At 41.4% G+C, this 27,571-nt stretch overlaps 3 protein-coding genes and 1 long non-coding RNA gene across 4 annotated transcripts; 1 reads left to right on the top strand and 3 right to left on the bottom strand.

Moving 5' to 3' along the window:
- The first annotated feature begins 12,222 nt into the window (after window positions 1-12,222).
- LOC147536380 (uncharacterized) lies at window positions 12,223-17,776 on the top strand. The gene is made up of 4 exons (XR_015226150.1): window positions 12,223-12,342; window positions 12,463-12,585; window positions 14,677-14,762; window positions 17,555-17,776. It is a non-coding gene; the product is annotated as an uncharacterized LOC147536380 (long non-coding RNA).
- On the bottom strand, window positions 13,172-15,911 carry LOC147536381 (putative pumilio homolog 8, chloroplastic). Its single transcript, XM_086644085.1, has 5 exons — window positions 14,601-15,911; window positions 14,144-14,312; window positions 13,879-14,042; window positions 13,531-13,795; window positions 13,172-13,425 (listed from the first exon to the last, which is right to left on the bottom strand). Exons 1-5 carry the CDS (start codon window positions 15,650-15,652, stop codon window positions 13,249-13,251), a joined length of 1,827 nt encoding a protein of 608 aa, XP_086500211.1. The 5' UTR covers window positions 15,653-15,911; the 3' UTR covers window positions 13,172-13,248.
- On the bottom strand, window positions 16,035-18,779 carry LOC147536382 (putative pumilio homolog 8, chloroplastic). The gene is made up of 5 exons (XM_086644086.1): window positions 17,479-18,779; window positions 17,018-17,186; window positions 16,750-16,913; window positions 16,402-16,666; window positions 16,035-16,294 (listed from the first exon to the last, which is right to left on the bottom strand). Exons 1-5 carry the CDS (start codon window positions 18,360-18,362, stop codon window positions 16,178-16,180), a joined length of 1,599 nt encoding a protein of 532 aa, XP_086500212.1. The 5' UTR covers window positions 18,363-18,779; the 3' UTR covers window positions 16,035-16,177.
- A 2,966-nt stretch (window positions 18,780-21,745) lies between these two features.
- On the bottom strand, window positions 21,746-24,354 carry LOC147536383 (Protein kinase superfamily protein). Its single transcript, XM_086643650.1, has 3 exons — window positions 24,100-24,354; window positions 23,095-23,711; window positions 21,746-22,408 (listed from the first exon to the last, which is right to left on the bottom strand). Exons 2-3 carry the CDS (start codon window positions 23,599-23,601, stop codon window positions 22,025-22,027), a joined length of 891 nt encoding a protein of 296 aa, XP_086499776.1. The 5' UTR covers window positions 23,602-23,711; window positions 24,100-24,354; the 3' UTR covers window positions 21,746-22,024.
- Between the last annotated feature and the right edge of the window lie 3,217 nt (window positions 24,355-27,571).

Genomic DNA, 27,571 nt, shown 5'->3' on the forward strand with positions numbered 1-27,571 from the left:
AAGAGCGGTTACTATCCTCTACACCCTATAAATAGAGGAAGCCTCACTCTTGGAAAGGGTTCAGACTCTCACTCGAAAACTACTTACTTATTCTCTACTCCGATCACTTCAATCACTCTATACTAAGCTCCGGCTACAAATCACCTACCCCGGCGACCTCTGGTCTAAAGCTAGCCTAAGGCAGAGATTCCGGTCAGAAGCTTCCACGAAACTACATCGGAGCTTGCTAGAGGCTTCTTGTTTCTCTCATTCCCCGTTAGTCTACCCTTCTGTAAGCAGAGATCTACCCTTCCGCAAGCAGAATCCTACTCTTCCATAACCAGAAGTCTACTCTGCTGTTTAAGTAGTCCAGAAGCTACCACAACTCACCATTCCGTAGAACCGAGCTCCGGCCACTCTACGAGTCGTGCCACCCCGACGCTACAACGATTCTACCATCAATAGTAACTCTACCTTCGGTTATTCTCTTTATTACATCGAACTAAGTTACTGACTTGACCGTCGGAGGATCCTTGGCCGACACCATCTCCGGTGCCCCCTTTGGACTTCACGGTTGTGTTTTCCTTGTGCAGGTTTACAGGCTACTGGTACCCGTTTTCTACCCTGACGTTGGCCCGACAGTAGCTGTTTCCTTCTCTGACGTCTGCCTACCCGTCTACCCGGCTACCAGAACCGACCTTCTGCCCGTCAACCCGTCTATTTGGAGGCCCGAAGCCTAGTTGCTGGTGCCCACCCGACGATCCTTCTAACCGTGTGACTTTCTACCCGTCCACAGTTTGGCGCCCACCGTGGGGCCTCAGCAACAACTATCAAAGACGACCTTTGCAATGGCAGACGACATGGTAGCCACTCCGATCGACGTTTCAGCCCAGATAGCTGCTCTCACAGCCCAAGTACAGGAGAATGCCCAAAAGTTCAAAGCTCTAGAAGAAGAGAATTCTCTGGTGAGAGCAGAAAACCAGCTACTTCAAGAGAAGATCACCGAGCTCTCTGTACCAAGATCAACAGGGCTAAGGTTTCGAGCTCCTGTTACTTCGATGCAACCTTTCACTCCAGAGCCAGGAAGTTCTTCCAGCCAACCACCCATGCAATCGGCTACTGTCAGTGGTTCTACAACACTACCTGCAACTCAAGCTGGCTCTACAACACCCTTCATAATGCCTCTGCCTTCATTCCAGAGCTCTGCTCTGCCCCTACACTCTACTCTGCCCTTACACTCTACTACTTCTCCTCTTTTCTCCTCTTCAATGTTTACTGTTCCCCCCTCACGCATTGTGGCAGGTGGGACAAACCTTAACTCACAAGCTGACATCCTAAACTTGTCTTTTACAGGTACTCCTCTAGAGCAGATCATGGCTAGGAAACTCGCAGAGATGGAGGCAATGATCACCAGGATCCCTGGAGTTCCTGCTCCGCTAAGGAAGAGTCTGCCCCAGAGCTACGCAGACTCACCTTTCGTTGATGCTATTGCCTTAGTAGAAATGCCTAAGAAGTTTTCGTTCCCTAACATGAGGATGTACGATGGAACTTCCGATCCAGACGATCACATCGCATCATATAAGCAGAGGATGTTCACCGCTGCAATACCCAGAGATCTCAGGGAGGCATGTATGTGCAAGAGCTTCGGTTCAAGCCTCGTCGGACCAGCTTTGCAGTGGTACACGAACCTGCCCAATAATTCGATCGCCTCCTTTGCCCAGCTCACAGACACATTTGTAGAGCAGTTTGCCAGTAGCAAAAAGCTAGAAAAGCTATCTGGCGACCTCTACCGAGTCCACCAGAGAAGGGGTGAGCCACTCAGAGACTACGTGGGGAGGTTCAACCGAGAGAAAGTGTCGATTCCCTACTGCAACCAAGAGACTGCCGTTGATGCGTTCAGAAAAGGCTTACTGCCAGAAGGAGAGTTGTACAAGGAGCTTACCAAATTCAATTGCACTACCATGGAGGATGCCCTGGCTCGCGCTTGGGTAGAAATTCGGTGGGAGGAAGACGAAGCCCACCGAAACAAATATTATTCTTATGATGACAGGAACAGGGACCGTCGCTCGAGACGACCAGATCGGAGAACAGATAGCAGACCAGGGGAACCCTACCCAACTTCCAGACGTGGCCCTCCTAGGGAGAACAGAAGGCCACTTGACCCTCCATCAGGTCGCCCAGCAGAGAAGCCTCAAGGACCCGTTCGTACCAGGATTCCAGAGTACAACCTGAGCATTGAACCAGTCGAACTAGTAGCGGTTATGAAGGGCATGGGCAGTACTGTAAGATGGCCAGGAAAGACAAAGACTCCTGGCGAGAAGAGAGACACAACCAAGTGGTGCGAGTTCCACGGAGATCACGGCCACAACACTACAGATTGCATAGCCCTCAGGCTAGAAGTTGCAGAGTTGCTGAAAAGAGGCCACCTTACCGATTTGTTGACAGAGAAAGGGAAGAGTACCCTGGCACAACGAGACACCCAAGTCAAGGAACCAGAGCAGCCGATTCCTACGAAGACGTGTCTAGTAATCTCAGGAGGTTCAGAAGTGAGTGGAGTTAGCCACTCTGCAGCCAAGAGGAGTGCTAGAATTGCCGCCAACCCTCTAGCCCACTCTACAGACGCTACTCCTCATGCCTACACCAACCAGACAATAAGCTTCATAGACAATGAAGCCATAGGGCTCGTCAACCCTCATCATGACGCTCTTGTTATCTCTCTCAATATTGCAAACGTTCTAGTTAAGCGTATTTTGATAGATAATGGTTCATCCACTAATGTGCTTTTCTTGAATGCTTTGCAAGGTATGGGCTTAGATGAATCTTGCATATGTCGACGCTCTACTGTTCTGGTAGGCTTTAGTGGAGAACAGAAACACACATTGGGAGAAGTCACCCTTCCCGTCTTCGCAGGAGGAGTCAACCTTAGCACTGTGTTTGTCGTACTGGACTGCCCTTCTGCCTACAATATCATACTCGGTAGGCCATGGATCCACAGCATGAGGGCAGTACCATCTACGTTCCACCAAGTGCTCAGGTTCCCAACTCCCTGGGGTGTCCGAGAGATCAGAGGGGAGCAGAGTACCTCAAGGAATTGCTACAAAAACGCAATGAAAGCCCCGAAGTCAGCCTTATAGCAATTACAGAAGGAGAAACACAGTAGCACCGATCCAGACTGCCCAAGTATGGAAGAGCTAGATGAAGTCCAGATCCACCCAGACTTCCCGGATCATAAAGTACAGATTGGTTCTAAGCTCAATCCTACCCTACGGAGCAAGCTCGTCGAGTTCCTCACAACCCACCACGATTGCTTTGCCTGGTCTCATGCTGACATGACTGGAATCGACCCTGAGGTAATGGTACACAAATTGCAGGTAGATCCTAGCCATCCTCCAGTAAGACAGAAGCGTAGAAAATTCGCTCCAGAACGAAACAGGGTAATAAATGAGGAAGTTCAGAAGCTGATCGAAGCTGGGTCTGTCCGAGAAGTCAACTACCCCGACTGGTTGGCCAACGTAGTCGTGGTAAAGAAGAAAAATGGGAAGTGGAGAGTCTGTATCGACTTCACAGACTTAAACAAAGCTTGTCCCAAGGATTCATTCCCGTTACCTCACATCGACATGCTTGTCGATGCCACTGCAGGCCACCAACTACTCAGCTTTATGGACGCGTTCTCTGGGTACAACCAGATACTGATGCACCCTGCAGACCAGGAAAAGACTGCCTTCATCACAGAAAGAGGCATCTTCTGCTACAAAGTCATGCCGTTCGGGTTGAAGAACGCAGGGGCAACCTACCAGAGACTGGTAAACAAAATGTTTGCAGGCATGCTGGGGGACACCATGGAAGTCTACATCGACGACATGCTAGTCAAGTCTCTGATGGCTGAAGAACATCTCAAACATCTCCAACAGGCTTTCGACGTACTAGAAAGGTACAATATGAAACTTAATCCTACTAAGTGTTCCTTCGGTGTTTCTTCAGGGAAGTTCTTGGGGTACATGGTGACCCACAGAGGAGTAGAAGCCAACCCAGACCAGATCCTGTCTGTGATGAACATCCCTTCTCCCACATGCATCAAAGATGTGCAGAAACTAGCTGGCCGAGTGGCAGCACTCAGCCGTTTTATCTCACGTTCCTCTGAAAAATGCCACCATTTCTTCTCTACCTTACGAAAGGCCAAAGAATTTGCATGGACTCCAGCATGCGAAGAGGCACTCCAGCAACTGAAGGAGTACCTGACCTCTCCACCCTTGCTATCCAAGCCTCAGGAGGGAGAAAAATTGTATGTCTACCTAGCAGTCTCCGAAACAGCAGTAAGCGCAGTGTTAGTACGGGAAGAACAAGGAGTTACTGTGTCTTGCAGAGCAGAAAAAGCTGAAATGGACCATGTCGGTTGATGGCTCCAGTAACATGAATGGGGTCGGGCTAGGGCTAGTCCTCCAATCCCCTGAGGGAGACCAAATCCAGCGTGCCGTCAGATGTGAGTTCAAAGCCACAAATAACGAAGCCGAGTACGAATCATTGATCGCCGGGCTAGCTCTCGCCAAAGAAATAGGTGTTCGAAGGCTAGAGATAAAGTCAGACTCCCAACTGATAGTCAACCAAACGCAAGGAGCATACCAGACCAGAGATGCCAGGATGACCGCTTACCTAGCCAAGGTAAAAGGTATGTTAGCTGACTTCGAAGAGGCCAACATAACACAGGTACCCAGGCTGGAGAATGGCCATGCTGATGCCCTAGCCAATCTGGGCTCATCGATCCCAGCCAAGTCAGAGCAGTCAATCCCACTAGTTACCCTCCAGTGGCCAGCCACATGGAAAAATCCTGCCCTGGAGGTAGCAAGTGTAGATTCCAACAACAATTGGATGACACCAATAATAAGTTATTTGACCACCGACGAGCTACCAGAAGACAAGAATGAGGCTCGTAGACTAAGAGCAAAAGCAGTTAGGTTCACCATGCTGGAAGGTCAACTACTTAAAAGATCCTACTCTGGACCCTATCTCAAATGTGTTACTCCAGAGGAAGCCAAATACGTGCTAGCCGAACTTCATGAAGGAGAATGTGGCAACCACTCAGGAAGCCGTAGTCTAGCCAGCCGAGTCCTCACAGCCGGCTACTACTGGCCTACCATGCGAGCAGATTCTATAAGTCACGTCAGGAATTGCGACAGTTGCCAGAGGTTTGCCAACTCCTCCCATTTACCTCCAGAAAAACTCAACTCCATACTCTCACCATGGCCATTCATGAAGTGGGGTATGGACATCGTGGGAAAACTACCCACTGCTCCAGGGCAGAGAGTTTACATGCTAGCCGTAACAGACTACTTCACCAAGTGGATCGAGGCTGAGGCATTCCACCAGGTCAGAGACCGCGAGGTAAAGAATTTTATTTGGAAAAATGTTATTTGCAGGTTCGGGGTACCCAAGGAGATCGTTACCGACAACGGTTCCCAGTTTATTAGTTTCGACTTCCAGGACTTCTGCAAGGGATGGGGAATCAAGCTTAGCTTCTCTACCCCACGCTACCCTCAATCTAATGGACAAGCAGAGTCTTCTAATAAGACCATCATGAAAACTATGAAGAAGAGGCTCAAAAAAGCTAAAGGGGCTTGGGCAGACGAGTTGCCAGGGGTTCTCTGGTCGTATCGAACTACTGCTAGAACCCCAACTGGCGAAACTCCTTTCTCCCTAGCCTACGGTTCTGAAGCGGTCATACCAGTGGAAGCTGGAGTACCATCAGTACGTTGTCAATGGACTACAGAAGAGTCAAATTGGGATCAACTCAACCACAACCTCGACACGGTCGACGAGCTTCGAGATATGGCAGTAATAAGGAATGCAGCATACCAGCAAAAGGTAGCCCGTCATTACAACCGGAACATCAGGGCTCGTACCTTCAAAGTAGGCGACTGGGTGCTCCGAAAGGTTTTCCAGAATACCAGAGAGGCTGGAGCAGGTAAACTAGCCCCCAACTGGGAAGGCCCTTACCTAATCACCAGGGTGATAGGCCAGGGAGCGTACAAGCTCCAAGCAAAAGATGGGCTCAACATTAACAACAGTTGGAACGCCACTCACCTAAAGTTGTACCACTTCTAACCCTACCTCTTTACTTTACTTACCGCTTCTAATAAACACTTGTTCTGACTTAAGCATCGGAGAGTCGGTGGCCATGCCGCCGACTACCCCTCTCACCCATTTTGTGACAGGATTCTTGACAATAAAATGGGACACACCCCATTAGACCCGCTGGTCTACCAGCGTAGACATACACACCTGGTGAAGTTGGTTCAACTCCCAGACCAAGGAGCATAAGGGCAGTTGCGGCTCCAGTAACTCGGTAGCATATAACATGCCCACACCGAACCCCTCAGAGGGGAACAGGGAGTACCACATATTCTTATTTCCTCTGTCCATTATCTATTCTCTCCTCAGAACATTACTGACTTGGGCGTCGGAGGGTCGATGGCAATGCCATCGACCACCCTTTCTTCTTTTCTGTACAGGTTGATTATCCTACGGTAGACATGGGCAAGCTGGAAACAGAACACTCTTCTCCCACCTTGCAGCATCAACAAGGATGACGACCTAAGCCCAGAACAAGCCTAGTCCGACCTGAGGGAGAGTAACACATGCCCTTACCTCCTTTACATAATTTTTCCTTTGTCATCTCAGGACGATGCTAACTCGAGTTTCTGAAGGTCGATGGCGTTGCCATCGACCACCCATCATTCCAGTGTGGAGGCTGGCTATCTAACGGCAGACTTGGACAAGCTGGGGAAGGACGCCCTTCCCCCATCCTACGATGTCGACGAGGATAACAGGACAAGCATGGTCCAACACTTTGCCTAAGGGAGAGTAACACATACCTCTACCTCCTCTGGCAACCTTTTTTTTAACATGTAAAAAACTCACTAACTCGAGTTTCCGAAGGTCGATGGCATTTGCCATCGACCACCCCTCTTGCAGCGTGCATGATCGGCAATCTAATGGCGAATTTGGACAAGCTGGAAAAGGACAACCTTCTCCCATCCTACGACGCCAACGAGAATGACAGCCTAAGTCCAGAGCAAACTAACTCTACACTTAGGCTGGGGGGACAATAGATGGCAAGACAATGTTCACACGGACAATTCGACACTTCTGCCAAGATGACGCTTCCCCGCCGTTGGCATGCATATCCCTGCCCGGGTCGGAGTAGTACAAAGCAAAATGCAGGGCACAACCTACCCTCTACTCAACGAGTCCACCAAAGACTAACAAAGTGCGCGCAGCCGACGACTCAGGCTACCCTGATGTGTGCCTCTCCTTACCCCAGCCCTAGGCTGCCCTGGAGCACCACTCTTTGTCCTAAGGCTGCCCAAGAGCACCACTCTTTGTCCTACTACATACTTGTTGCACTTTTTGTTGAATTACTGTACTCAATGATTTATCAATTCACAAGTCATCAATAAAGCATAGTTAAAGCAACTCTAGCTTCATTTTTCAAAGGAAGACCCAGAAGTTAGAATAACAAGGGGAGTCACCCCACAAAAAGTCTAGCATGCCCCATGGGCAACCAAAGATACTACAGCCCTCCGAAAGTCTAAGTTTAACACAAACTAACGACACAGTATTCCTGACATAGCCCCATGGGCAAGCAAAAGAAAGTAAATCTAACTACTGCTCAGTAGAAGAAGCTAGCCCAAGGGTAGCACAACTCAACGGGCACGACTATCCAACGCTCTAGCCCTAGCCTGAGCCTGCTCTGCCTCTTCGATCGCCCTATCCTCTGCCTCCTGTTGGTCAAGAAGCGCAATCGTGCTAGCCGTGTCCCACTCGCTTGCCTTTGAACTCTTCAGCAAGATGACCTCGCTCCTCGACGAGACGACTCTGCTCCTCGGCAAGACGAGTCTGCTCCTCAGCAAGGCGAGATTTCTCCTCAACGGGGAGATGTTTTGCGTAGCATTTCTGCTTCCACTCGACAATTTGCTGGTCTTGAAGATCTCTAGCATAACCCATGCCAGGCAAAGCCTGCAACGGAAGCACATAGAAACACAATGTTAGATAACAAATCAATATGAGGAATGTTGAACACACCTGAGTAAGAATAAGGTACTCCTACCAAGGATCTTGTCTTGCCCTCGCGCCCAGCGGTAACAAGGTCCTACCCTAGCTAACACGTCAACTACAAGCCTAGCATGATTTTACACTGTAGTTACACATTTTCTGCCTAGCGTGATTCTACCCCGCCACTACACATTCTCTGCCATGCATATGTTAAGTTCACCACACTAACATGACATGTAGAGAACATAATTTGGTCGAATCCTACGCCTACTACAAGAGTAAAACAAGGCAAACATATGGCTAACCTAGCCCACATAGTCATGGTAAGAAAATACTACCTTAACTCACATGAAAACTCCACGAGAAGTCAAGATCGGATGAATGACGTCGGCTGTCGCGTTGGCGAATCAACTGTCAAGTCGAACGAAAAATGAGGCAGCAAAAATTTCAGGTAACTCTGCAAATTTACGTGCTTAATACACATATACGTACGTATATATATATATAAAAAAAAAAAAAAAAAAAAAACAGATTATGGCATGCTGCCTGGATTGGAATTCCTGCCCTGCGGCCAGCAGCAGGGCAGAAAGCTCCTGCGCCGCGTCCAGCAGCAGGGCAGGAAGCTCCTGCCCCGCGCGCCATCAGCAGGGCAGGAAGCTCCTGCCCCGCGCCCAGCAGCAGGGCAGGAAGCTCCTGCCCCGCGCCCAGCAGCAGGGCAGGAAGCTTCTGCCCCGCGCGCCAGCAGCAGGGCAGGAAGCTCCTGCCCCGCGTCCAGCAGCAGGGCAGGAAGCTCCTGCCCCGCGCGCTAGCAGCAGGGCAGGATGCTCCTGCCCCGCGCCCAGCAGCAGGGCAGGAAGCTCCTGCCCCGCGCGCCAGCAGCAGGGCAAGAAGCTCCTGCCCCGCGCGCAAGCAGCAAGGCAGGAAGCTCCTGCCCCGCGCGCCATCAGCAGGGCAGGAAGCTCCTGCCCCGCGCCCAGCAGCAGGGCAGGGCACCCCTGCCCCGCGCGCCAAAGCAGGGCAGGCACCCCTGCCCCGCGCGCCAAAGCAGGGCAGAAGCTCCTGCCCTGCCGCGACCTAACCCGGACACACCGCGTCAGCTCCTCTTCCTTCGGTCAACCCGACCATCTTTCCCCCCTGACTTGCCACGTCCCGAACATGGCTAACGCTTCGGCATCCGTCTCTCTCCACCAATTACAAGTCTCCTTGACTCGCTAGCCACTAGCTATGGTACCGCTCTATCCGACTCATGTCAAAACGCTCCGGCGTACCACACGGGGAAACGAGACAACGATACGAAGCTTCCGGGCACGATTCTAATAGTTCCAGCTACAACTACTCCCTAAGTCAGCCACTCGCTAACTCAGGGAGTGGGGGACAAACTGTATTGGCAAAAAAACAGCATTGGGCCTTCCTTATGCACCCACCCTCGTGTAACATTTGAGGGGTGCCTTCAGTAGCCTCTACGGTCTAGCAAGGAAGCCCACCGAAAGCCCAACACGCCTCGCAAGCCCAGAAATTCTAAGCAGGCCTACCCAAGCCCACGCTCCTGGCATGCCGAGATAAAGTCTGCCATGACGATCCACCCACACTCCAGCTAGTTGTGCGTACACGTGGCCAAATTGTTAGAGATTGAGTCAGTCCAATCCTAGCATTCTGCTACACGTTGAGGTCATGGTAGAAGACCGAGTCTTGCGCTACTTTAAAGGAGTGGTGGACTATTTCTACTGGCAACGAACAGGCTAGGGCAACGGGTATCGTAAGGCTACCCTTCTCTCTCAAGAGATCAACGGCCACGGAAGCAGTCTAGTATGATCCTACTATTGCGGATCCAACAACCCTGCGCCCCCAAGAGCGGTTACTATCCTCTACACCCTATAAATAGAGGAAGCCTCACTCTTGGAAAGGGTTCAGACTCTCACTCGAAAACTACTTACTTATTCTCTACTCCGATCACTTCAATCACTCTATACTAAGCTCCGGCTACAAATCACCTACCCCGGCGACCTCTGGTCTAAAGCTAGCCTAAGGCAGAGATTCCGGTCAGAAGCTTCCACGAAACTACATCGGAGCTTGCTAGAGGCTTCTTGTTTCTCTCATTCCCCGTTAGTCTACCCTTCTGTAAGCAGAGATCTACCCTTCCGCAAGCAGAATCCTACTCTTCCATAACCAGAAGTCTACTCTGCTGTTTAAGTAGTCCAGAAGCTACCACAACTCACCATTCCGTAGAACCGAGCTCCGGCCACTCTACGAGTCGTGCCACCCCGACGCTACAACGATTCTACCATCAATAGTAACTCTACCTTCGGTTATTCTCTTTACTACATCGAACTAAGTTACTGACTTGACCGTCGGAGGATCCTTGGTCGACACCATCTCCGGTGCCCCCTTTGGACTTCACGGTTGTGTTTTCCTTGTGCAGGTTTACAGGCTACTGGTACCCGTTTTCTACCCTGACGTTGGCCCGACAGTAGCTGTTTCCTTCTCTGACGTCTGCCTACCCGTCTACCCGGCTACCAGAACCGACCTTCTGCCCGTCAACCCGTCTATTTGGAGGCCCGAAGCCTAGTTGCTGGTGCCCACCCGACGATCCTTCTAACCGTGTGACTTTCTACCCGTCCACACACGGCTGAAAGGTTGTCTTGAATATATCTCTGTATCGGAGACTCGAAATGCACAATTTCGAACACATTGTGAATCAAAGAACTATTCTCCTAAAAAATTGCAGTTGGATGTAAAACATCGTTGGAATTCAACCTATCTTATGTTGAGAAGTGCCCTTCCATTTAAGGATCCGATTGACTCGTTCTTATCTGATCGATCTCCGCCTTATGTCTTATCGAGTGGTGATTGGCAGCATGCCAATTTGTTGTACAAGTTTTTGAAGCCTTTTTATGAGGCAACCAACTTCTTTTCTGGTGTTGATTATGTGACTTCTAACTCCGTCTTGGAGTATTTGGTTGATATTGGGATGGTATTTTTGGATAATCGACATGATCCTATGTTTGCGGGCATTATTCATTCGATGGAGGCTAAATTTTGCAAGTATTGGGGTGAAACTCCCGTATTGTTTGGTATTGCATGTATTTTAGATCCAAGAATCAAAATGAAAGTTGATATGCTCTTAACCGAACTTGAGAACTGTTTCGATACTTCGGCTCATGTTATCAAGTGTTCTACTGAGCAATCTATCACCATGATCGGCAAGTTACGTGAATTATTTAAAGAGTATACGGCTGATTTGAGTGTGCCTACATCCGTTTCTTCGTCGTCTACTGTTGATCAACCCGAGAGTGAGCCCGAGGACCGTCTAGGCGTGGTGCTTTTTGGAGAAGTATTAAGAGAGTCCGAAAGGACCCTATAGCTACCGCTTCGGAAGAAATATCTAGATATGAGTCTGAGCAAGATCCTGTGGTCGATAATATTGAAAAGTTCGATGTTTTGGGTTGGTGGAGTGAGAACGAGAAGAGGTATCCGATTTTGTCCCGAATAGCACGTGATGTTCTTGCTGTCCCGGTTTCGACTGTTGCTTCCGAGTCGGCCTTCTCTTTAGGTAAAAGAATTTTGGGGGACTATCGGAGTAGCCTAACTCCGGAAATGTTGGAGTGTTGTGTTTGTCTTAAGGATTGGTGGAAACATAAGCTTAATGTTACTTTGAAGGAGTTTGATCCGTTAAACGACGGGTTCCCGAACCAACTCCTAGTCCTAGCATTTCTCAAGTTCAATTGCTCGATTAATGAATGAAGGAGGGAAATGTAACTTTTTGTTTATATTTTGGACTTTTTGTTATTAAAATGTTGGAGGGAAATGTACTTTTTGTTATTAAAATTGGTGATTATGTAATTTTGTTTATGATATAATCTGATAATCATATATATAATGGTTGGTATTTTAATTAATTATTGTTTTTTTTATTAAATTATTGTTTTATTATTAAATTATTGTTTATTTTATTTTTTTTAATAATTCATTAAAACCCGAGCCCGCCCGACCCGAGCCCGCCCGACCCGAGCCCGCCCGACCCGAGCCCGTTGAAACCCGTTCGGGTAGCCGGGCTCGGACAGGCTACGGGCACTTCAAGTCTTTGATTCGCCCGGCCCGATCCGCCCGGCTCACTACTTCGGGCTCGGCTTATCCGAGTCCGATCCGCCCGAGCCCGGCACTTGGTAGCCCGAGCCCCACCGATTCCCACCCCTAGGTGAATACCACACTAAACCACGTTAACATGTGTAGTAATTCATTCAATGTGTGTAATATTTCCCGGCGTTTTAACACCCACCAGTGCCGGCGTCTCAGTCACCATTGATAACCTCTCAGGTCCTCTCTCATTTTCTTCCCACCACTCACTGCTAATTCTCTCTCTCTCTCTCTCTCTCTCTCTCTCTCTCTAAAGTTGTAATAAAATTTCAAAAATTGGGGTCATTTCTTTTTTTGCAGGAATCAAGCCTAACATCAGAGATCCTTCAATGGGGACTGGTGGGTTAATCTGGGTGATGAGTTGATTCATGTATGCTTATCAGAATTTTGCTGGAACACTCGTGGGTTTCTTCACTAATCAAGGTGAAGTAACTCTTTACAAGAAACATCAAGTTTAGGGTTTCTAATTTTATTTTTTTTACTTTGAATTTGATTGTGTGAATGAGATATTACTAATCTTTGGGTAGTTTTATAATCTAAAAAACTGGCAGGAATCTTACTGGGCTTGCTGTGATTTGTGTTTCTGATGATTCTGATCTACTGGGTCGCGAATCACGGCAAACCACGTAGGATTTAGGCACATAATACTTTTTTAATTATTAAATTCTTATTTTTGGTTTAATAATCAATTGATTAAAGTTTTGTCTCCTAAGAGGTTACATTGGTAAAGCAGAAAAGAATGAAGTACTTTTTTTTCAATCAAGTCAGATCTCAAATCTGAATTGACTTGAGTCATACTTCAGAATGTTTGTTTGGTCTGACCATGAGTTGGTAATGTTTGACTCTGTCTTAACAATTGATTTAATAATCAATTAATTAAAGCTTTCAATCCTTAGAGGTTACATTGGTAAAGCAAAAACAAAATGAAGTGTTCGCTTTAGTCTGTTCGTGAAGTCGTGATGTCTGACTTGTCTCAATGCCTATAAGCTATAGCTTTTAAAACTATGGATTGTAATAATATCAAATAACAGAAACATCAATCGAAATTGTAATTACTGGAGCAACAAGAAAAACAAAATTTACAAATCAAACAATAACATCTTCACATCCTCTCTTATCCACCATTACTCTATTCTTGAAACAAAAAATATATCTTTGAGTGATCAGTCTGAATACATTCTTTCCATTTGGATGGGATTGTATATCTTTAGAATGCTTTAGAAGAATATCAAGAAGACGTTGGAAGAGATTGTACCGAGTTTTCTGTCGAAACAAAAATATATATTAGAAGAACTTCAAATTAACAAGAAAAACAGATAAAATAACTACATAAACAACAATATTTTAAAAAACGGAAAGAGAATTGACCTTTATAACTTTAAGTGCACATTGGACCACGTAGTTACCGAATTCATCATTGGCTAGTTCGATAATAAACTCATCTCCTTGGCTTAAGAACTCCAAAATGGCTAAGTTCGCTCCTTTCTTTGTCAGTTGAAAGTAGTTTTGCACAGCGAAGTTACCCCACTTGTTTTTGGAAAGTGAAGCAAAATTACCTTGAAACGATTTACATATATCCTCGCCGATAGGGGAATTTCGACTCTGCAGGAGGGCTTGTTTTATTACATAATTCCTGCGATTAAACATTGAAATCTTAGTACAAGTTCTTCATGGAATTCTTCTAGGTTAAGAAATAAAAATTTGATTCATACTTACCCATAAGGGTGATAAGCTAGTGAAAGAGCGTTGGAAGATATCTCTAGTAGTAGCTCATTACGCAGACGATTTTTTGGCGATGCAGTGACCATTTGGATGATGACACATCCATATCTATTAGGAGCCAAAATCGGAAAGTAATCAACTGCAACTCGATTTATGATCTGCAAGGAATAACCGAAGTCATTTTAGGTTGTTGAAATCATTCCATAATTCGAAATAGGACTAGAATGAAAAAGTTTGTATAACATAAGAATGAGCTTACCTCTATGTATTGGTCATCCAAATTCTGCAAGAAATACTCTATTAAACCGCTCCCATTTTTATCCATCATCAATGACAAGATTTCAGGGTGTAATGTCGAAAACAATGAATTTATCAATGATGGGTTTGTTGACTTTGCAGCTTTGAAGAGGGTCCGAATTGAATATGCCCTGGTAAAAATTCAGAAATCATGAGGAATAGAACAAGAAGAAGAAGAGTAATCTAGTGTATGTTTATTCTTTAAATCAGATTGCATGTGAATGTTCTCAAGTCAGATTTTAGACTCTTTTTTTTTTCGTTTGAATGGTTGATTTTGAGTCTATTTGATTAAGACGAATACGTCAAATCAAAAGAATCGAACGAGTCAGACTCAGACAATGAGAAAGAAGCAAATACCACCTAATTAGTGAGATCAAACTGAACATGAATGAGCATAAAAGAGACGGATTAATATTTACCCGTATCGATCATTTGCTGCATTTTTGAACTCATGCGGTCTCAATATTATCTTAATAACAATTTCTTCTATTACAGGTGCTTCACCCAAGAGTAGGAGTTTCTGAAAGATGGAACATCCGAATTCATTGATCATCAAAGGAATTAAGATATCTGAAATCTGAGTAAGTAACTTCTTCGCGTGATATTTGTTGCATTTGTGTAGAACTTTTCCCAAGAATCTAGACCCTAATTTAAAATTAGACATGAAAGCTATGTCAAATGAACTTGTTTCATCAATAAGAGTTGGATCTTCATTAATAAGTTTCAAAACCTTAGAAGCAGACCAATTCCTAAACCACATTAGATAGTCGAAAAAGTCATATCCATCTAAATCAGACTTATTGATATTTGCAGAAAAATTGTGGTTTTCCCAGCTTGATGAAGTTGTTTCTGCTATTAATGGATTTGAAGCAAAAGAATTCAAGATGTGGGTATTATTGTATAAACCACTTGTAGATGATGAACTTCCTGGAAGACCCAGACACAGATTCAAGTTTGGATTTTGAAGAGAACTAATAGGTGATTGATAAGCAGAGTAATCACCCAAAAACCCATGTCTCTGTTCTTCAAAACCTCTCATCTTCATGAATGAATCTCTAGTAGAACTAGTTTCAATTTCAGAACCCAAGAAATCTATTTTTGCACCATGAACAGAACTGGTTCCACTCTTAGATCCAAGAAAATCAATTTCCCTACCATGAACAGAATTGGTTCTACTCCTAGACCCAAGAAAATCAAATCCCTCACCATTAACAGAACTGATTCCACCCACAGACTCAAGAAAATCAATTTCCCTACCAGGAATAAGATCAAGAATATCATTTTCGTTATCAAGAATATTAGAATTGAACCCAAGATTTTGATGGTTGGTACCATTAAAACTATTAGTTGATAGAGCTCGAAACAAACAGGCGAATTCTTCTTCATTGAATTCATTGGGCAATAATGCAGTTCTTGAGATTGGAAAAGGAGAACCAGGAGGAGTATCACTAAGATGGTCTTTATCAGCCATGAATGAATGTTGAGAGAAGGAAATTGATAGGTGATTTTAGAGAGAGAAAGTTGATAATGAGCAGAAAGAATAATGTAGGGAGAGAGATAGAGAAGAAAACAGAATTGGAAATCTTTTTATCAGTCTTATTAGGAGAAGAAAGTTTTTGAATAATTTAAAAGACAAAACTACCCCTAATTATAATGGTTTAACAAGAAGACAGTTTTTCTTTTTGGAAAGAAGAAGATAGTTTAAGGGCATAATAATCAATTGGTAAAGCAAAAAGATGAAGTGTTTTTTCCAAGTCAGATTCCACATCTGACTTGAGATATGAATTGACTTGACTCGTATTTCAGATGTTCGTTTTATTAGTATGTTCGTGAAAGTTTGGATTGTAATAATATAAACAAGAAAGATATTAATAATATCAAATAAGAGAAACATCCATGGAACAAGAAAAACAGAATCTACAAATCAGACAATAACATCTTCCATCCTCTCTTATCCACCATAACTCTATTCTTAGATCTTGATGATAACCAAGACCTAAAATCTTTGAGTGATCAGTCTGAATACGTTCTTTCCATTTGGATGGTACTGTATATCTTCAGAATGCTTTTGAAGGATATCAAGAAGACGTTGGTAGAGATTGTACCGAGTTTTCTGTCAAAACAAAACTATATATATTAGAAGAACTTCAAATCGACAAGAAAAACAGAAAATAATTACATAAACAACAATATTAAAAAAAAAACGGAAAGACAATTTACCTTTATAACTTTAAGTGCACTTTGGAGCACGTAGTTACCGAATTCGTCATTGGCTAGTTCGATAATAAACTCATCTCCTTGGCTTAAGAACTCCAAAATGGCTAAGTTCGCTCCTTTCTTTGTCAGTTGAATGCAGTGTTGCACAACAAAGCTACCACACTTGTGTTTGGAAAGTGGAGGAAAATTACCTTGAAATGATTTACATATATCATCACCCATAGAGGAATTTCGTTTCTGCCGGAGGGCTTCTTTTATTACATAATTCCTGCAATTAAACATTGAAATCTTAGTACAAGTTCTTCATGGAATTCTTCTAGGTTGAGAAATAAAAATTTTATTCATACTTACCCGTAAGGGTGATAAGCTAGTGAAAGAGCATTGGAAGATATCTTTAGTAGTAGCTCATTACGCAGACGATTATTTGGCAATGCAGTGACCCTTTGGATGATGATACATCCATATCTATTAGGAGCCAAAATCGAAAAGTAATCAACTGCAACTTGATTTATGATCTGCAAGGAATAACCGAAGTCATTTTGGGTTGTCGAAATCATTCCATAATTCGAAATAGGACTAGAAAGAAAAAGTTTGTATAGCATAAGAATGAGCTTACTACCTCTATGTATTGGCCGTCCAAATTCTGCAAGAAATAGTCTATTAAACCGCTCCCATTTTTATCCATCATCAATGACAAGATTTCAGGGTATAATGTCGAAAACAATGAATTTATCAATGATGGGTTTGTTAACTTTGCAGCTTCGAAGAGGGTCTGAATTGAATATGCCCTGGTAGAAAATCAGAAATCATCAAGAATAGAACAAGAAGAAGAGTAATGTAGTTTCTGTTTGTTCTTTAAGTCAGTTCTGCAATCTGACTGGTGTGAATGTTCTCGAGCCAGATTTTAGACTCTTTGTTTTGTGTTTGAATGGTTTATTTTGGGTCTATTTGATTTAGACGAATACGTCAAATCAAACGAATCGAATGAGTCAGACTCAGACAATGAGAAAGAAGCAAATACCACCAAAGTGAGATCAAATTAGATATGAATGAGCATAAAAGAGATAGATTAATATTTACCCGTATGGATCCTTTGCTGCATTTTTGAACTCACGAGGTTTCGATATTATCTTAATGACAATCTCTTCTATTACAGGTGCTTCACCCAAGATTAGGAGTTTCTGAAAGATGGAACGCCCGAATTCATCGTTCATCAAAGGAAATAAGGTATCTGAAATCTGAGTAACTATCTTCTTCGCGTGATATTTGTTGCACTTATTCAGAACTTCTCCCAGCAATCTAGACCCTAATTTAAAATTAGACATGAAAGCTATGTCAGATGAACTTAATTCATCAATAAGAGTTGGTTCTTTATCAATAAGTTTCAAAACCTTTGAAGCAGACCAATTCCTAAACCTCATTAGATAGTCCACAAATTCATATGGATATCCATCTAAATTGTTGTTTTCCCAGCTTGATAAAGTTGTTTCTGCCATTAATGGATTTGAAGCAAAAGAATTCAAGATGTGGGTATTATTGTATAAACCACTAATAGATGATGAACTTCCTGGAAGACCCAGACATAGATTCAAGTTTGGATTTTGAAGAGAACTAATAGGTGATTGATAAGCAGAGTAATCACTCAAAAACCCATGTCTCTGTTCTTCAAAACCCAGACCCATGAAATCTATTTCTGCACCATGAAGATAACTGGTTCCACATCCAGACCCAAGAAAATCAATTTTCCTACCATGAACATAACCAAGAATATCATTGTTGTTATTTAGAAAATTAGAATTGCACCCAAGATTTTGATGGTTACTACCATTAAAACTATTAGTTGATAGAGCTCGAAACGCACGGGAGAATTCTTCTTCATTGAATTCATTGGGTAATAATGAAGTTCTTGAGATTGGAAAAGGAGAACCAGGAGGATTATCACTAAGATGGGTTTTATCAGCCATGAATGAATGAATGAATGTTGGGAGAAAAAAATTGATGGGTGATTTTAGAGGAGAGAAAGTTGATGATGATGATGATGATGAATAGAAAGAATAATGCAGAGAGAATTCTAAAACCTAATTTATAGGGTTTGATATTAGCAGAGTTGTAGTAGAATTCTAAAACCTTTTATCATTCATATTAGGAGAGGAAGTTTTTGAATAATTGAAAAGACAAAACTAACCCTAATTATTATGGTTTAACAAGAAGATAGTTTATGAGATCGGTACATATAAATTTAGAAGATTCTCTTTCTAATTTTTTGGGGCTAAATTTTGTTTAGCCCCTCGTTTATGACTTGCTTTGTACTTGGCCCAGAGATTTCTTTCAATGTTGGAAAATTAGGTTATTTATATAATAAAGTCAGAATATTTTTTTTTCGACAAGTAGTAAGTTTATCTGTAAGACTGTAAACTGTAAATCGTGACTGTAGGTTATATCTCTCCACCTTCGTCTTTCATCATCTTCACTGGACTTTTATTTTGGATAATTTTAATTTGGCCCATAATTTGTCATTCACTGAAAAACTAACCTCTATATGTCCAACATTATAATATAGCCCCTACTCCATACTTCCATAAGTCAAACTTAATAGTAATTATTTTTACATTCCCTTTTAACCTTTTCTATCTAAAGTAGATCGTGGCTTTGGGGCATAAAAAATAATAGGAAGGAAATTAATTCTTCAGGGAATCCATCTCTTTTTGTACAATTTTTGGGGCATAATATGTTTTTAACCCAAAAATTTACTTGATCAAACATTGTCCCTTAATTTTCATCTATTCTATCACCTTCACCACCACCATCCGACCACCGTTGCTACCTCTTCTCTCTCATTTTTTCTCCTATCTCACTCACTGTTATCCTCCCTCTCGGTCTATCTCCCCTCTCTCTCTACTGCGCCCATTATCTATGTCTCTTGATCTCTCTCAATCTCTCATTGTTTGTCTGTTCTCTTTCTCTCTCTCTCTCTTAGACATTGTTCCGACAAAGGGAAGTCTTCCCCTTGCCGGAACCAAACCTCGGTGAGGGTTTATGGCGAAACCCTCTGAGGATTTCGTGGCCACGAACTCTGTGATATCTATAGAGAAATCTACATAGACTGCAAGATAGGGAGATAGAGAGAGAGAGAGGGCGAGAGAGAGACTGCCAGCAAGTGAGATAAAGAATGTGTGATAGAGAGAGAGAGAAAAACTAATCTACAGAGAGATATGTCTACAACGAGAAAGATGTGAGTGATCAACAATGAAAGATAAAGGGAGATCTGGAGTGAGAACGATAAAGAGATAGTCAGTGAGAGGGAAACAGATTATGAGAGAGAGATAGAGAGTGAGAGATGGATAATGTGAGACAATGGGAGAGGGAGAGAGAGAGAGAGAGAGAGAGAGAGAGAGAATTTTAGTGGGATGGTATTAAGAAACCGAACTCCAAAAAGGAGATTTGGGATCTCATACCGGTGGCAATAGTATGGAATCTTTGGAAGGACCGGAACGATAAAATCTTCAAGGAATCGAACTTGTCTTCAGTGACAGATGTGGAAGATGTGAAAGGAACGATCCATTACTGGATAAGCTGTTCTCCTAAGTTTAAATTTACTTCTTTTCTGGATGTAGTTAGGAATTGGGAGGCATGGGTTATGTGAATGTAACATAACCCGAGCAACCCTTTATCCTTCCTTAGTTCCTTGTGTAGTTCTTCCTTTCGTTAATTCAATCAAGTTTTCAAAAAAAAAGAGAGAGAATTTTAGTAAGAGAGATATGTATAGTGAGTAAGAGAACGAGAGAGAGAAAATGAAGATTAGGGAGCAATGTGTGATGAAGTCAATTTTCGGATTAAAAGAAGAATACGCCCTCTAAATAAATGTTTACTGATTAATTCTTTATGCCCCAAAGATATTTTTCTATCCTCCAAAGCGACGGTCCTAAAGTATCGCCCTCATATTCAACCCCTTTCTTCATGGTCGAAGTACAATCGTCGATGTTTAGATTCAGAAAAAATTATTTCTTTTATCTCTCGCCTCCGACGACCACTAATGATGCCGCCACCATCATCTCTCATTTCTCCCTCTTTCTCTCCCCTTCAACTGGAGCTTTATCAAAGCTTCAAATGATTCTTAATCGTATGATTGAAACCCCAACTACCTTTTCCCATCAGCACTTTGTCATCAATTCAAACCCTAGAGGAATTGGGTTTCAATTGATTTAAGCATCATGCATGCTTCTCTGACCATAGTAAAGACTGAACTTAATTTTGAATGAGGATAAAAAGAGAAAGAAATGTCATCTGTTAGAGTTGACTAACAGTTTATTGAAAACGAGGGCTAGGTTAAAAAGATGGGCATCTTTAAGGGTCATTTTAGTGAGTTGGTCATCTTTAGAGCATCTCCGATGCAACACTCAAATTCTAAAACTTAAAGTGTCACATAGGATTTTTTAGAGTTTCTCTTATAAAAACATCTCCAATACAAAACTGAATATGAATCACTAAAATGACGTATCAAGATTTATAATAGAAATTCTTAAGAAGACACTCTAAATTAAGAGTATCCTCTTAAGTTTCTCTAAGTGTCACATAAGCAAATCGATTAAAGGTAAAAAATCTAAGCTTTAGAGTTTATCTTAAGTGGTGCATTGGAGAAAGTTTTCTAATAGAGTATCTGTAAATGGCCAAGTAAGAAAGAGACTTTTTAGAGATCCAATTCTCAAACTTAGACAACCACCTATATCCAAATCTAGCTTGCCTTTGATATTGATTATATTATAAACAAAAAGGCATGGGATGCGTATATCCAATCACTCCCAACAACAATAATGTGCGCCTTTGAAGGACTTGCTGTCCATTTAGGATCTTGCTATGACATTTCAAAGTTCCAAGTACGAAACTAAAATGTTTCTTCATACTTAAATCTTGCTGTCCATTTAGGATCTTGTATTTTTCTTTGAAGATCCAACAATACACGGCCATATGGTGCATTTATTAAGAAGTAGAAGTATTTGTCTAGAGACAATGAAAGAGCAAGTTGGTGTTTCCTTCTTAACAGAAAAACAAAAAGTTGGTGTTTCGTTAAAGGAAGGGCAGTTTCACCATCACTAACTATAAAATAAAAAAGGAAAAGGAAAAAGACCCTTCTTTCTTGGATTTGAATCTCTCCAACTTGTTCTTTTGGGTGACCTTTCTGTTTTAAATCTAAATGAGATGAAAGTGACACATCCATCACACTTTCATTGTGACATGATATTAATGACCCATTCTCAGTCTGTTGTTCCAAACCAAAAACCAACGAGTAAGTATAGAACCCTTTAGAGACGAGACGTGAATATAGTTAAAACTCATTACACATATAAAGTTGTCGAAAATGCAACACAACTTTAATACCAAGAAGAATATCAGCAGTTCAACATCAACAATCCTACTACGTCCACGACTACCCAATACGAGAAACCAACTACAACATACAAACTAAAATCAAAAGTACGACAACAATGAAAATGAGAAGTAACAGAGCAACTTACAGAGTACACAGACCTCTCTCTCTCTTAACTTTCCTGAACCTTTCTTTCTCTCTCTCTAGTTTTAGACGTAAACATCATCATCAAGTCCATGGAAGAAAGGATCTTTGAGTAAATCAGTAATCATCATCATCATCATCATCAAGTCCATGGAAGAAAGGATCTTTGAGTAAATCAGAAGCAGAAGGTCTAGCTCTTGGTTTAGCAAGACACCTCTCAATGAATTCCTTGACCTCTGGTTCAGTAACCTTGTTCATTGCTTGAGGCCTACACCCAGAACTAACTTTCCTGTAAATCTTCGCTACGTTATCGCACTCACTATAGGGTATTTCTAAAGTTACCATCTCCAAAACACATAACCCAAATGAGTATATATCTATCATCTCCGTATAATCTTCTTCGTATAACTCTGGTGCCATGAATTCAGGTGTTCCAAGAACTGAATGTGCTGAATGACTCTTGCCCACTATTGCTGCTAATCCCAAATCACCTATTTTCATCTGTAATAAGAACAAAAGAGACAAAATCACTTTGTAATCCATGAAAAAAAGATACAAAACCTAATTAATGACTAGTGTTTGATTCTTCTCTAGTATTCTACGAATTTGGAAGTGTTTGTCGTTTATCATTGTCCGACTCATCTGAACTGCCTGACTCAATAGGATCACAATTACCCCTAATTGACCATTCATACAAATCAGACATCTTAATCATCTGACTCAATTGAATCACAATTAACCCAAATTGACCATTCATACAAATCAGACATCTTAATCGTCTGACTCAAATGTATCCAATTTCAACACAAATCAACCGTAGTTCAGACGAATAAGACATTTGAATCATCTGACTCGTTTGACAAAAGTGGATGCCAAAATCAACCCAAAATAACTATTCAGACAAAAAAAACAGACTTTCATAAGCCTGACTCAATTCAGACCTCAAGTCAGATTTCAGATCTGACTTGGGAGAAAAACAAACACCACCTAATTTGCAACTGAATAATTCCAAACCCTAATTAACATATGTTTAGGGCATAATGAACTTCACAACCCAGCCTAAAGAAATCCAATAAATTAATATGTTCAAATTGTTTCAGAAATCAAACGAACAGAGATTGATGCCTTAGAAACAGAGTTTAAATCGAGACCATGAACAAGAAAATTAGGTTAAATTAGTGAAGTACCTGACCGATGTTGCCATTGACGAAGATATTACTGCTATTAAGATCTCTATGAATGATACAAGGATCATGAGTATGAAGATAATCCAAACCTCTAAGAATCTGTCTCGACCATTTCTTCAAAGCTTTTAATGAAACATGACGATGTTTTCTCCGATACTCTCTCAAATTACCAGAAGTACAAACTTCAGTGATGAAATTCAAAGTGTTTCGTTCATCATCAATCCAAACATTAAACAGAGTGATTATGTTATCGTTTTTTAGTGATCGGAGTAATTCAACTTCAGAGAAAAGTCGGACCATCATTGATTGATCATTCGAGAAACTTCGTAATTGAACTTGATTCCAAGCAACTTCTATACCATCTTCTTGATCAAATGATCTGTATACCTTTTTTACAGATCCAGAACCGAGCATGTCACTGTATCTGCCGTATCTTCCAGTCGGATCAAGTTCAACGAATGGTTCACAATCTTTATCTAACGAATCAACAATACTCTCACAAGGCATCTTCAAATTTTCAACGATCAAGATGAATAGAACAACTTACAGAGAATTTCGATTTCAAGAATCTAAAACCCTAGAAACTTCACCGAGTAAAATTCACTGAGAATTTGCTTCTGGTACAAGAAACTTAACAAGATTAGATGAGAAAACAAAAGAAATCTAAGATCAAGACTTGTAATCACGAAAAAAGAACAGAATCGAACCGGAATTTCGTAATCAAGAAACCAGAAGCGGTTCAAAAACTTAGAACTCTTTCAGAATTCCACCGATCAAATGGAAACGGAGAAAGATTTAGATCAATTGAGCAGAAAACAAAAACTTAACAATCATAAGGTCGAATAAACATCAGATTGAGAAAGAAATGAAACATGTTGATGATCGAAAAGAACAAATTAGGTTTACGAAAAGTATGAGAAAATTTTCTACTGTTTTCAAGAATTCAAGCGATCGATATAAACAACGAAGATATCAAACAAAGAAAGAAAATGAACAGATTATTACCATGAATTACGGTAATCGAGCTTCTACTCATCGTTCTCTGAGTTCTTGAATGCCTTCGTTAAGAGCGAAAAAGCAGAAGAGAGAGAAAGTAGAGAGAGAGCGCGAGGGGGAAGAAGAAGAAGAAGAGAATCGTTTGGAACAAAAAAGTGGAGTAAAGACAGAGTGAATAGCGTGGAAAACTGGAAGGTCGAATACGAGGCCGTTTTATAGGTAGTTTTTGACTCAGGTTAGTTCAAGTTTTAACTATGGTTATCCAACTAAGCAAGAATCAATTGGTTTTTCTTTTAAGGGTTAGAGCATCTCCAATGCAACACTCAACTCACAAAACTCAATTTGACACGTAGGACTACTTGAATTTTTGACAAAAAACACTCTCCAATGCAATACTCAAATGGAAAAACTTAGAGTGCCGCTTAGGATTTTTTGAGTTTTTTGTAAAAAACTCTCTCCAATGCAACACTCAATTTGGATCTCAAAATGATGTGGCATCATTTAATATTGAGATATCTCGAGAAGAAACTCAATATTTGAGATTTCTTTTGATCTCAAAATGATGTGGCATCATTTAATATTGAGATATCTGGAGAAGAAACTCAATATTTGAGATTTCTTTTGAGGATCTCAATTGGTCACTCAACATTAAAAGCAAATCTAACCATCTAGGAAATGACACCTAAGTTATTTTTAGGTTTTTAGAGTGTTGCATTAGAGATGTCTTTTGAATTGAGGATCTCAACATTGACATTTAGGAAAGAGAAACTCAATTAAGCCTTGACACATAGGACTATTTGAGTTTTTTTAGCATCTCCAATGCAAAACTCAATCTTAGAAATTTGGAGTGCCACATAAGATTTCGGAGTTTTTCTCAACAAACCATCTCCAACGCAAAATTCAACTAAGAACTCATAGATGATGTGTCAAGCGTGGAATAGAGATATCTCAAGAGGACACTCCAGAAATAGAATGTCCTCTTGAAACATCTCTAATTGTCTAACTCATCAATATTGAAATTTCAAGAAATCAAGTCTTCGTTTTTTTCCAAAATAACTAATTACTTTTTACAAAAATAACCATGCCACATAAGTAAAATAAAAAAGTTTAGAGTTTTGCATTGGAGACATACAAGAATTAAGGATCTCTATTTTCGTCACCTAGGAGTGAGAATCTCAATTGGAACTCGATAAATAAGACTAATAGAATTTTTTTTGAGGTTTGCATTGGAGATGCTCTTAATTCCAATCAAAGGTAATAGGGGGACTCCCTAAAACCTACTCCCAAGTGTACTCCCTCTCACATGGGGAAGGTCATTTTGGTCTTTTCACAGTTTTTGTCAGATTGAAAAAACTAAAATACCCTCCCATGTGAAGGGGAGTACACTTGGGAGTATGGTTAGGGAGTCCCCAAATCATTTTTGAATTCCAATTTGGTCCTCATATTTCTGTGGCATTCCAAAATGCCCAATGGTTTGTTATTAGGGGCCTGACCGCTGCTGCATCCACTTCCTAAGACTTTTAACATCTGTTTGATTCGAGATCCCGAAGTCATCCGCAAGGATTTGTTTCGACAATCTTTAAATGACGTCTAGAAGGGGATTGTTCAGGAGGAAATACTAGGGGTGGATTGTAGTCGCTGAGAGCGAGAATGTCGACAGATGAAAACAAAAACTTTTCTTAAAATTGTTTGATGAAATTTTGGTATCCGAAGCCATTTAGAATGTTAGACAAATATTGAAGCCCACTTTTCTAACTAGTCAATCACAAATTAGGGACCAAATTTGCAATTAGTTACTTCCCTTAATTTATGATGTAGTTGAGAAAACGTGTGTCCAAAGTGTTGACTTGGATTCAATTTCTTACCAGAAAATAATATTTTTTTCGAAAATAATAAAATTCAAATCCATGTGACCACTCAATCAAAGAAGAATTCTCAATTATACACATTACTCCAAATAAGGTTAAATAAGACATAACTGTTAGATGATTTGGAGATTGAGACCAACCACATACTCGATATTATTGTGAGAAAGGGCATAAATGATGCTATATGGCCTGAAAATTGGGATCAACCACAGGGCAAATAGTGATGTGGCCTGGTCAAGTCATTCCTCTTCCCTCATAGTCTGACCAATTGGAACTAACCACATCACTATCGGTACGAATTTTAGGACCATTAGACATGTCTGTAAATAAGAACTCCCCAACTCGTAAATCAATTAATGAAGGAGAAAACGTAGAGAGAGATGCAACCCCCCAAGATACGTTGTGAGAAAAAACTTTTGTTGTGTTTCTTGAGACGAGCATAATAAGTATCTCGTGATATAAGGCAAACGAGAAAACATTTAGTATAAGGTGAAAAGCATATATGTAAGAAACATGAATGGTAAATTTATAATCATGAATGTAGTTTATTTGTTCCAGGAAGCCCGTGAGAAACAGGAAAATCCTCCTTCAATTTCTTTATTATATACAAGGTATATGAAGCTTGGTGTTTGTTCTTTCTTTTTGCTTGAAAATGAAACTTGTACATTGAGTGTATAAATAGGTAATCTCATTTCCCATTTTGAGATAACCCAAAAATAAGAAGTAGTAGTTATTGGTCAACCTTTGACCTTATTATAGTTTGAAACTCTTTTCCAATTTTTTTTTTTGAATTGTTCAGCTTGTCTCGAACTCTTGACCTCTAGGGTGAAAGATTATACCTCTTACCACTCTAACCAAGGGTTGTTGACTCTTTTCCAATTTGCCAATGACGAAGGGATAACTCATTTGGCAGTAAACTTGTGACGTCTCGTTCTCCATACGTAGGCATGAGAACGTCCTGGTAACCTACAGCCGAGTTTAAAATCCGGCAACATCTCCTCTGCAAGTTGAACCGCTCGTACTTGTAACTTGTCATCTCATGCATGGCTCATATCTAAATACATACAAATAGTCCAAAACAAGCAGAAGCTACTCACCATTACACAACAAACTTCCCACATCCTGTATAAATTCACCTGTGTTAGGTGTATATATATATATATGTCGTGTGGTTCTTTTGTATACTTTAAGTAGAAAGGGTTCTCTCTCTTGTATGTTGAGAGAAGAGAGAGAGAGGAGCGGAGAAGATTAAGAGAGAAAAGAAAAATCATGGATTTTCTTTTTATTGACATTTGTACTGTCACCAAATGACCATGCCATTTGATGTCATGGCACTTGATGTTTTATGATACAAATTATTAGAGAAAATATCTTAAAATATTGATGATTTGTGTGGAAATTTTACTGAAAGATTATAAGGATGATCTCCATTCTCAAAATTCTCCTTTTGTTCAGGAAGGCATACAAAAGCTTTACTAGTAGAAGTTCTAAAGGGCCCCATATTGTTGCAAGTTGCCCTCTTTTACAACCAAAAGCTATTAATGTGTAAATTTCAAATTTCTTCTATGACGATGAATAAAAATGGATCAGTTTATTATTTCTTGCAGAATTTG

This window comes from Eschscholzia californica, unplaced genomic scaffold (genome assembly GCF_041429995.1).
Source record: "Eschscholzia californica isolate CP2 unplaced genomic scaffold, dmEscCali1.0.p SCAF_5, whole genome shotgun sequence".
Taxonomy (NCBI): Eukaryota; Viridiplantae; Streptophyta; class Magnoliopsida; order Ranunculales; family Papaveraceae; genus Eschscholzia; species Eschscholzia californica.